The sequence below is a fragment of the Bombina bombina genome, chromosome 10, assembly GCF_027579735.1.
Source record: "Bombina bombina isolate aBomBom1 chromosome 10, aBomBom1.pri, whole genome shotgun sequence".
In the NCBI taxonomy this organism is placed as follows: Eukaryota; Metazoa; Chordata; class Amphibia; order Anura; family Bombinatoridae; genus Bombina; species Bombina bombina.
This window is the reverse complement of record NC_069508.1, coordinates 6,291,404-6,303,872: the sequence shown is the minus strand read 5'-3', so window position 1 is coordinate 6,303,872 and position 12,469 is coordinate 6,291,404. Positions and strand designations below refer to the sequence as shown.

General features: G+C 40.8%; 1 protein-coding gene across 1 annotated transcript in view; it reads right to left on the bottom strand.

Moving 5' to 3' along the window:
- The window catches only part of CDC14A (cell division cycle 14A), a 202,902-nt gene that overhangs the window by 91,064 nt on the left and 99,369 nt on the right, over positions 1-12,469 (bottom strand). The window contains 1 exon segment of the mRNA XM_053693735.1: positions 11,489-11,816. Coding sequence (XP_053549710.1) covers positions 11,489-11,816 — 328 coding nt within the window.

Sequence of the window (12,469 nt, the reverse complement as noted above, 5' to 3'; positions counted from 1 at the left end):
ATTATGTATATATACATATATATTTATGTGTTAGAATGTGTATATACATATATATTTATGTGTTACTATGCTTATATACATATATATTTATGTGTTATTATGTGTATATACATATATATTTATGTGTTACTATGTATATATACATATATATTTATGTGTTAGTATGTGTATATACATATATATTTATGTGTTATTATGTGTATATACATATATATTTATGTGTTATAATGTGTATATACATATATATTTATGTGTTACTATGTGTATATACAGATATATTTATGTGTTAGTATGTGTATATACATATATATTTATGTGTTACTATGTGTATATACATATATATTTATGTGTTACTATGTGTATATACATATATATTTATGTGTTATAATGTATATATACATATATATTTATGTGCTACTATGTGTATATGCATATATATTTATGTGTTACTATGTGTATATACATATATATTTATGTGTTAGTATGTGTATATACATATATATTTATGTGTTATTATGTGTATATACATATATATTTATGTGTTACTCTGTGTATATACGTATATATTTGTGTCAATCTGTGTATATACATAGAAAACACACAGGGTCAGCACATCACCAAGGTATAGGATACAAATGATTAACCGTAGTAGGTGCTTATCACCTTCCAGGCTTCCCTCCAGCAGCCCAAGAAGTATATGAAGAAAATCAAGAAGAAGGTGCACTCAAATGCAAAGCAGTCCTTTATTACAGAGCAACATTTTGGGGCTCCTGCCTCTTTCTCAAGCTAACAAACACTGAACAAATCACACCTTATAAACACTACACCTGTAAAAAGGTATCCAATCCACTTCACATAGGAGGGGCTATAAAAAGAAAGGGGAGGTTCAATAAACACCTTAACCCTTAGCCCACCAAAACCCTCAAGTGGATGGGGTACCTATTAAAAAACATAATTTATGCTTACCTGATAAATTTATTTCTCTTGTAGTGTATCCAGTCCACGGATCATCCATTACTTATGGGATATTCTCCTTCCCAACAGGAAGTTGCAAGAGGATCACCCACAGCAGAGCTGCTATATAGCTCCTCCCCTAACTGTCATATCCAGTCATTCGACCGAAAACAAACAGAGAAAGGAGAAACCATAGGGTGCAGTGGTGACTGTAGTTTAATTAAAATTTAGACCTGCCTTAAAAGGACAGGGCGGGCCGTGGACTGGATACACTACAAGAGAAATAAATTTATCAGGTAAGCATAAATTATGTTTTCTCTTGTTAAGTGTATCCAGTCCACGGATCATCCATTACTTGTGGGATACCAATACCAAAGCTAAAGTACACGGATGATGGGAGGGACAAGGCAGGAGTAAGCGGAAGGAACCACTGCCTGAAGAACCTTTCTCCCAAAAACAGCCTCCGAAGAAGCAAAAGTATCAAATTTGGAAAATTTGGAAAAAGTGTGAAGCGAAGACCAAGTCGCGGCCTTGCAAATCTGTTCAACAGAGGCCTCATTTTTAAAGGCCCAGGTGGAAGCCACAGCTCTAGTAGAATGAGCTGTAATTCTTTCAGGGGGCTGCTGTCCAGCAGTCTCATAGGCTAGGCGTATAATACTCCGAAGCCAAAAGGAAAGAGAGGTTGCCGAAGCTTTTTGACCTCTCCTCTGTCCAGAATAAACGACAAACAGGGAAGATGTTTGACGAAAATCTTTAGTAGCTTGTAAGTAAAACTTCAAGGCACGGACTACGTCCAGATTATGTAAAAGACGTTCCTTCTTTGAAGAAGGATTAGGACACAATGATGGAACAACAATCTCTTGATTGATATTCTTGTTAGAAACCACCTTAGGTAAAAACCCAGGTTTGGTACGCAGAACTACCTTATCTGCATGAAAAATCAGATAAGGAGAATCACATTGTAAGGCAGATAGCTCAGAGACTCTCCGAGCCGAGGAAATAGCCATCAAAAACAGAACTTTCCAAGATAAAAGCTTAATATCAATGGAATGAAGGGGTTCAAACGGAACTCCTTGAAGAACTTTAAGAACCAAGTTTAAGCTCCATGGGGGAGCAACAGGTTTAAACACAGGCTTAATTCTAACCAAAGCCTGACAAAATGCCTGGACGTCTGGAACCTCTGCCAGACGCTTGTGCAAAAGAATAGACAGAGCAGAAATCTGTCCCTTTAAGGAACTAGCTGATAATCCTTTGTCCAAACCCTCTTGGAGAAAGGACAATATCCTAGGAATCCTAACCTTACTCCATGAGTAATTCTTGGATTCACACCAGTAAAGATATGTACGCCAAATCTTGTGATAGATTTTCCTGGTAACAGGCTTTCGTGCCTGTATTAAGGTATCAATGACTGACTCGGAGAAGCCACGCTTTGATAGAATCAAGCGTTCAATCTCCATGCAGTCAGTCTCAGAGAAATTAGATTTGGATGATTGAAAGGACCTTGTATTAGAAGGTCCTGTCTTAGAGGCAGAGTCCATGGTGGAAAGGATGACATGTCCACTAGGTCTGCATACCAGGTCCTGCGTGGCCACGCAGGCGCTATTAGAATCACCGATGCTCTCTCCTGTTTGATTTTGGCAATTAGTCGAGGGAGCAGAGGAAACGGTGGAAACACATAAGCCAGGTTGAAGAACCAAGGCGCTGCTAGAGCATCTATCAGCGTCGCTTCTGGGTCCCTGGACCTGGATCCGTAACAAGGAAGCTTGGCGTTCTGGCGAAACGCCATGAGATCCAACTCTGGGTTGCCCCAACGATGAATCAATTGAGCAAACACCTCTGGATGGAGTTCCCACTTCCCCGGGTGAAAAGTCTGATGACTTAGGAAATCCGCCTCCCAGTTCTCCACGCCTGGGAGTGAGTCTCTGCCCAGCGAATTATTTTTGAGACTTCTAACATCGCTAGGGAACTCCTGGTTCCCCCTTGATGGTTGATGTAAGCCACAGTCGTGATATTGTCCGACTGAAATCTGATGAACCTCAGTGTTGCTAACTGAGGCCAAGCCAGAAGAGCATTGAATATTGCTCTTAACTCCAGAATATTTATCGGAAGGAGTTTCTCCTCCTGAGTCCACGATCCCTGTGCCTTCAGGGAGTTCCAGACTGCACCCCAACCTAGAAGGCTGGCATCTGTTACAATTGTCCAATCTGGCCTGTGAAAGGTCATACCCTCGGACAGGTGGACCCGAGACAACCACCAGAGAAGAGAATCTCTGGTCTCTTGATCCAGATTTAGCAGAGGGGACAAATCTGTGTAATCCCCATTCCACTGACTTAGCATGCATAATTGCAGTGGTCTGAGATGTAGGCGGGCAAATGGCACTATGTCCATTGCCGCTACCATTAAGCCAATCACCTCCTTACACTGAGCCACCGAAGGGCGCGGAATGGAATGAAGAATACGGCAAGCATTTAGAAGCTTTGATAACCTGGACTCCGTCAGGTAAATTTTCATCTCTACAGAATCTATAAGAGTCCCTAAGAAGGAGACTCTTGTGAGTGGGGATAGAGAACTCTTTTCCTCGTTCACTTTCCACCTGTGCGATCTCAGAAATGCCAGAACTATCTCTGTATGAGACTTGGCAATTTGAAAGCTTGACGCCTGTATCAGGATATCGTCTAGATACGGAGCCACCGCTATGCCTCGCGGTCTTAGAACCGCCAGAAGTGAGCCCAGAACCTTCGTAAAGATTCTCGGGGCTGTAGCCAACCCGAAGGGAAGAGCTACAAATTGGTAATGCCTGTCTAGAAAGGCAAACCTTAGGAACCGATGATGATCTTTGTGAATCGGTATGTGAAGGTAGGCATCCTTTAAGTCCACTGTGGTCATGTACTGACCCTCTTGGATCATGGGTAGGATGGTCCAAATAGTTTCCATTTTGAAAGATGGAACTCTGAGGAATTTGTTTAAGATCTTTAGATCCAAAATTGGTCTGAAGGTTCCCTCTTTTTTGGGAACCACAAACAGATTTGAATAAAAACCCTGTCCTTGTTCCATCCGCGGAACTGGATGGATCACTCCCATTACTAGGAGGTCTTGCACACAGCGTAGGAATGCCTCTTTCTTTATCTGATTTGCAGATAACCTTGAAAGATGAAATCTCCCTTGTGGAGGGGAAGCTTTGAAGTCCAGAAGATATCCCTGAGATATGATCTCCAAAGCCCAGGGATCCTGAACATCTCTTGCCCACGCCTGGGCGAAGAGAAAAAGTCTGCCCCCTACTAGATCCGTCGCCGGATAGGGGGCCGTTCCTTCATGCTGTCTTAGAGGCAGCAGCAGGCTTTCTGGCCTGCTTGCCTTTGTTCCAGGACTGGTTAGGTTTCCAGGCCTGCTTAGATTGAGCAAAAGTTCCCTCTTGTCTTGAAGCGGAGGAAGTTGATGCTGCACCTGCCTTGGAATTTCGAAAGGCACGAAAATTAGACTGGCCTTTGATTTGGCCCTGTCCTGAGGAAGGGTATGACCCTTACCTCCAGTAATGTCAGCAATAATTTCTTTCAAACCAGGCCCGAATAAGGTCTGCCCCTTGAAAGGAATGTTGAGTAATTTAGACTTTGAAGTCACATCAGCTGACCAGGATTTGAGCCATAGCTCCCTACGCGCCTGGATGGCGAATCCGGAATTCTTAGCCGTTAGTTTAGTCAAATGAACAATGGCATCAGAAACAAATGAGTTAGCTAGCTTAAGAGTTCTAAGCTTGTCAACAATTTCAGTCAATGGAGCTGTATGGATGGCCTCTTCCAGGGCCTCAAACCAGAATGCCGCCGCAGCAGTGACAGGCGCAATGCATGCAAGGGGCTGTAAAATAAAACCTTGTTGAATAAACATTTTCTTAAGGTAACCCTCTAATTTTTTATCCATTGGATCTGAAAAAGCACAACTGTCCTCAACCGGGATAGTGGTACGCTTTGCTAAAGTAGAAACTGCTCCCTCCACCTTAGGGACAGTCTGCCATAAGTCCCGTGTAGTGGCATCTATTGGAAACATTTTTCTAAATATAGGAGGTGGGGAAAAGGGCACACCGGGCCTATCCCACTCCTTACTAATAATTTCTGTAAGCCTTTTAGGTATTGGAAAAACATCAGTACACTGCATAGTATTTATCCAGCCTACACAATTTCTCTGGCACTGCAATTGTGTCACAGTCATTCAGAGCAGCTAATACCTCCCCAAGCAATACACGGAGGTTCTCAAGCTTAAATTTAAAATTAGAAATCTCTGAATCAGGTCTCCCCGAATCAGAGACGTCACCCACAGACTGAAGCTCTCCGTCATCCGGTTCTGCATATTGTGACGCAGTATCAGACATGGCTCTTACAGCATCTACGCGCTCTGTATCTCGTCTATACCCAGAGCTATCGCGCTTGCCTCTCAATTCAGGCAATCTGGATAATACCTCTGACAGGGTATTATTCATGATTGCAGCCATGTCCTGCAAAGTAATCGCTATGGGCGTCCCTGATGTACTTGGCGCCATATTAGCGTGCGTCCCTTGAGCGGGAGGCGAAGGGTCCGACACGTGGGGAGAGTTAGTCGGCATAACTTCCCCCTCGACAGACCCCTCTGGTGACAATTCTTTTATAGATAAAGACTGATCTTTACTGTTTAAGGTGAAATCAATACATTTAGTACGCATTCTCCTATGGGGCTCCACCATGGCTTTTAAACATAATGAACAAGTATCCTCTGTTTCAGACATGTTTGTACAGACTAGCAATGAGACTAGCAAGCTTGGAAAACACTTTAAAGCAAGTTAACAAGCAATATAAAAAACGTTACTGTGCCTTTAAGAGAAACAAATTTTGACAAAATTTGAAATAACAGTGAAAAAAGGCAGTTACACTAATAATATTTTTACAGTGTATGTAACAAGTTAGCAGAGCATTGCACCCACTTGCAAATGGATGATTAACCCCTTAATAACAAAAACAGAATAATAAATGACAAAAACGTTTTTTAAACACAGTCACAACAACTGCCACAGTCTACTGTGATTGTTACCCTCCTCAAACACGACTTTGAAGCCTTTTGAGCCCTTCAGAGATGCCCTGTATTATGCAGAGGGAAGCTGAATGTCTCTGTGAGTATTTTTATCTGCACAGAAAAGCACTAAAATAGGCCCCTCCCACTCATATTGCAACAGTGGAAAGCTTCAGGAAACTGTCTCTAGGCAGAAATCAAACCAGCCATGTGGAAAAAAACTAGGCCCCAATAAGTTTTATCACCAAACATATATAAAAACGATTAAACATGCCAGCAAACGTTTTATATTACACTTTTATAAGAGTATGTATCTCTATTAATAAGCCTGATACCAGTCGCTATCACTGCATTTAAGGCTTTACTTACATTAATCCGGTATCAGCAGCATTTTCTAGCAAATTCCATCCCTAGAAAAATATTAACTGCACATACCTTATTGCAGGAAAACCATTCCCTCTCTTTAGTTACCTCACTCCTCAGAATATGTGAGAACAGCCATGGATCTTAGTTACTTCTGCTAAGATCATAGAAAACGCAGGCAGATTCTTCTTCTAAATACTGCCTGAGATAAACAGTACACTCCGGCACCATTTAAAAATAACAAACTTTTGATTGAAGAATAAACTAAGTATAAAACACCACACTCCTCTTACGACCTCCATCTTGGTTGAGGCTTGCAAGAGAATGACTGGATATGACAGTAAGGGGAGGAGCTATATAGCAGCTCTGCTGTGGGTGATCCTCTTGCAACTTCCTGTTGGGAAGGAGAATATCCCATAAGTAATGGATGATCCGTGGACTGGATACACTTAACAAGAGAAACATAGAAGCAGTCATAGCTAGCATACAAGGAGACCTTTAAAGTGTCAGAACACAATCATTATACAAACTGAAGAATATATAAACTCTATTAACTTATAAGGTGTATCCTTGTCATTGAAGTCAATTTAAATAAATGGGAGTAAATTAAACTCGCTATTTAATCCCTTAGGGTACATCGCTTTAAGCCTCCATATCCATGTAGCTTTTTTGTGAAGCAGATATTTGTTTCTATCTCCCTCCCCCCAACTGAGATTTTTTATGAGCCTTAGCTATAATCAAATATCTCAGCTGACTGGCCTGGTGGCCCATTTCTAAGAAATGGGCCGGAACAGGCAAGTGTGCAATTTTTTCGTTCCTGATAGTAGATTTGTGCTGACAAAACCTGACCCTGATCTTTTGGGTGGTCTCCGACATAGAGGAGACCACACAGACATTTTAAAGCATATGTAACATAGCTCGAGTCACAGGTATAGTACCCTGGAATTTGACATATTTTGCCCGTATATGGGTGGGGAATTGATCCGCATTTCATAACTCCATTACATTGTGCACAACCCAGACAAGGAAATGTTCCGTTTCTGGGGTTGCCAAAGAAGGCAGTTCAGTTTTTTGTCTGTACTGAAGTTTGCAAGTTTGAAGTATACATTACCTACCCTTTGGGGGTTACAACACCACTTTTACCTGTGACTTTTATCTACTATTTATAAACAGAAGCACTCCTTTCTAAAGATGGCTTGTGAAACTGGCTTTTTCTCATATTCTGATGAGGAAGCAGCACGCATAGCTACACTGATGGTGGGCTCCAGGGATTTGTTGATAGCCCCAGATAAGGACCTACAGAAATGTGAACTTGAACGGCTCATGAAAAGGCAAACCAACCTGCAGCTACACTCTACAACTATGGCAGAGTACTAAAAAGTTAAACAAATCCACAGAGGAATGTGCTCCCCTCTACAGCCAACATTCTTTACTGAGAACCCAGAGTTTTGTCTAAAATATCAACAGATCATGAACAAGAACTCTATGAATGTTATGGTCCTAAAAATATTGAATTTGCTAACAAAGAAATACAGGACCTAACGAGCAAGATAGAGGAGTATAAAAACCTGTTGCGCTGTACGGCAGGAGAGGAGGAATACCAGCGGATATTGAGTGAGGTACAAGAAACAGTTGGTACCTTTAAATCCGAAGTGGAGGACCGCAAGAGCCGCAAGTTTCGGCGTGACGAGCACGACTACGTCACAGAAAACATCTATAGATGGACCTGCCCAAAGAGAAGGTCGACGCAAGCCATGCCCAGACACTACGACACACGGGGCAAATCACGTGACATCGGAGGTGGCTCCTCCTCCAGATCGGACAGCATTGAATCAGGATATGCCACGCAAATGGAGTCATCAGGTACTTTCGCATCAACCTCCTCTACAGCTTTTTTAGAGAACCCACATCCAACAGGAGATACAAATGCCGGATCAGGCGTGCGGGCAAGCGCAAGAGGCATGGGGACACGCTCATGCTCTGGACGGAGACAGAGGAGGTAAATGTCATTAACCTTTCCTCTAAAAGTTTAAGTGATGATGTTACTGTTCTTAACATGGATTTGTCCTTTTGCTCCACTGAGCACCCAGATTCTTTCAACCTTGCTGTGGATCTAACTAGGTTCTATACGAGTCTGAGACTTAAAGCTTTCCTTAACAATCCTGAGAAATAATTCACCTTTAGTGATAACAGTAGCACTAGTGACGCTGACAATTGCACCAAAGCGTTTGACATACGAGATTTTGCGTTACAGATAAAGAGTAACTTTAATCCAACAGGTGACAACCCTGCCGTAGAAACTTTTATCAAGATTGTGGACACTGAATTTAAGGATCTTATGCAAAAGGGACACAAGAAAAATATCACTCCTAATTTAACTAAGGGACAGTCCAGTGCTTTGAAGTACCTACAAAAGGATAATGACATTACTGTGAAACCTGCCGATAAGGACGGAGCTGTGCTCATAATGGACAGAGTAAAATACCAAGCTGAGATAGTCCGCCAATTAAGTGACTGTAAAGTATATGAACAACTGGATAAAGATCCCACTAACATGATAAATATGGAGCTAATTAGCATCCTTAAATGTGCTCTAAACAAAGATATTATCACACAAAAATTGTATGATTTTTTTAACACTCACACATCCTGTGATTCCAGTATTCTATGTGGTCCCTAAGGTGCATAAATGTATTAAAGACCCCCCTTGCCGACCCATAGTGGCTGGTATAGGGTCCCTTCTCAGACCCATGGCCCAGTTTCTTGATAGAATTCTCTCCCCCTTAGTCAGGCAGGGTAAATCATTCATTAAAGATACTATGCATTTCTTGGAGTTGATTAAACAATTTAACAATATGAATGAGAAAGTTGTACTGTCTACCTGTGATGTCACTCTCTTTTTACTGTGATCCCTCACTCCGTGGGGTTGGACTGTGTGTGTAAAGCATTGACACTAGCAGTACAATACAACCATGGTTAATTTCTTAATACAATTGTTGGAGCTGGTACTTACTAGCAACTATTTTCTATTTGACAAAAAAAATATTCTATCTTCAAAAGACAGGCACAGCGATGGGGTCAAATGTGGCCCCATTCTATGCCTGTCTTGTCATGGATGCTATTGAAGAGAAATATGTATACACATATCCTGCATTCAGACTTATCTGTCAGGGTCGGTACTGCTACATTGATGATTTGTTCATGTGGCGTGGGCCCCCCTGATAGGCTTCTGGAATTCAAAACTCATTTGGAGACAGAGGTCCCCTTTTTGAAATTCAGTAGTAAATATGATGACAATCGGGTAGAATTTCCTAATACTATGGTGTCCAAACGTAATGGCAGTCTTACCAGAGATCTGTATGTAAAGCCCACAGATTGTAACACTCTTTTACATAGAAGTTTCAATCCCTCTAGAGTGTTTAATAGTGTGCAAAAATCTCAAATGCTTACGTGTAAATAGGATTGTCTCTGACCCCGATAGAAGAGAGGTTAGATCCCAGCAAATGAAGGAAATGTTAATAAAACGAGGGGTACAACAATCAGGAGCTCCTCAATATTGAGGACTCTCTTGGGAAAACCACCAGACAACATCAGGGCATTGAGAATAAAAGGATCAACTTTGTTAGCACTTTCAATACCATGAGCAAACAAGTGTTTGGTATTATTAAGAAAAATTGTATCTCCTTCAGGAAGCCTGTCCAGAGATAGTGGAATTTAAAGATGTTCCAAGAGCCTCTTTCAGAAGGGGTAATACCATTGTTAGAAAGCTGGTCCATGCAAACTTCAGTACAGACAAAAACAGAACTCCCTTCTTTGGCAAGCCCAGACATGGAACGTTTCCTTGTTTGGGTTGTGCACAATGCAATTGAGTTATTAAAGGCGGATAAATTTCAGATTCCAGGGTACTATACCAGTGACTTGAGCTATGTTGTATATGCTTTAAAATGTCTGTGTGGTCTCCTCTTTGTCGGGGAGACCACACAAAATATCAGGGACAGGATTTGTCAGCACAAATCTACTATCAGGAACGAAAAGATACGTAATTATAGATAAAAAAGAAAGAAATATCATTATTTCCATTGAATATATTTATCTTATATCATTTTATTTTTGATTAGCTTTAGATGTATTTTTTTACAGAATACGATATCAGTACAATTATATTCCCTTCATTTCCACATATGAAAATTATCGGTCCCTATCTTAGACTCATTTAGTTATACTATTTTGGCACTTATCCACACCCTAATGAGTTAGATATTAGACTATAAATCCTTACATATATTTAGTCACACACGTTTTAAAATGTACTCACCACTTTCCTCATATTTTTATTAGATATTTGATATAGATCACATCTCTTTAGTCAGATATAGATTATATAGGAGTCATACATATGTCGTATGGTCATCATACACTAATTATATATAATTTTATATATATTATTTGTGACCCCACCATTTGTCTTCTTTGTCATTCACTAGAAATTACATAATTTTTTTTGCCGGATTTATTTTTGTCTAATAGATCTGGGATAAACTGCCATGTTATGTCTCTGTAAGGGATTTCACATCATTGGACTATTTGACATTTTTGATTAGTCTCCCTAAGCCGTTCCCATCCACTAGCATTGGATATGATGTTTCCCCTTTCAGTGACATACTCCCTTAGGCGATACGTCACTGAGAGGAGGTTCTGGATGACAACGATTTCTTAGTCACTCCCAGTTGATACAGTTTAGAGCTGACTACAAAAGTGCAATGCTTGGCAGGGCCCTCTACCCGTTTGATTCCTATAAATGTTTTGTTGTACTCCGCCTTTGTTTAAAGCGTTGCGGAATCTGTTGGCGCTCTACAAAAAAAAAGATAATAATAATAATAATGTGTGAGTGTATGTGTGTGTATAAGCAGAAGTGGCACAGTACGTGCATATAGAGGTATGGTGTGTATGCTGGGAATGATGTGTAGTAGTGTGTGCACAAGCAGAAATAGGTCAAGCCAGTGCACTACTGATCTTCTCCCTTGTTCCTCTGCTCCTGAGAAGCCACTTGAGGTTTCAGTGCAGCACTATGGGTATTTTGGTCCCCCCGGGGTCACATGCTATACTGTAGACCTCCTAAACCCGTTATAAGCATTACCTTTGCAGTGCACAGCGATGGCGCCCTCTGTGCTTTCACATAAGTTTAGGAATCTCCGCACAATGCTGTCACTTGGTGTACTCCCATCAACAAAGAACAAGTCATAGTGATCAAAGCCGGCATCAATGAATCGCTTGGAATCATAAATCTTTTTGTTCAGCCGGATAATGATGGAGACATTGTGTTTCCTGAAGTATGGGAAGTATGCCTCCGGCGCATGGAGAGGGTAACCTGTACAGAGGGTGAGAATGGCATGAGCTGAGCATATTGTCAGCAGTTACTTATTAGGTCCTGATGTGTCCCAACTGCTTCCTACTCAGCTGTCTTCCTCTAGATACACTGATAATGAGCTCTGCACTGTATAATGATGTGAGTATCTATACACTGATAATGAGCACACTGTACTGTATAATGATGTGAGTATCTATACACTGATAATGAGCACACTGTACTGTATAATGATGTGAGTATCTATACACTGATAATGAGCACACTGTACTGTATAATGATGTGAGTATCTATACACTGATAATGAGCACACTGTACTGTATAATGATGTGAGTATCTATACACTGATAATGAGCACACTGCACTGTATAATGATGTGAGTATATATACACTGATAATGAGCACACTGCACTGTATAATGATGTGAGTATCTATACACTGATAATGAGCACACTGTACTGTATAATGATGTGAGTATCTATACACTGATAATGAGCACACTGCACTATATAATGATGTGAGTATCTATACACTGATAATGAGCACACTGTACTGTATAATGATGTGAGTATCTATACACTGATAATGAGCACACTACACTGTATAATGATGTGAGTATCTATACACTGATAATGAGCACACTGCACTATATAATGATGTGAGTATCTATACACTGATAATGAGCACACTGTACTATATAATGATGTGAGTAACTATACACTGATAATGAGCACACTACACTGTATAATGATG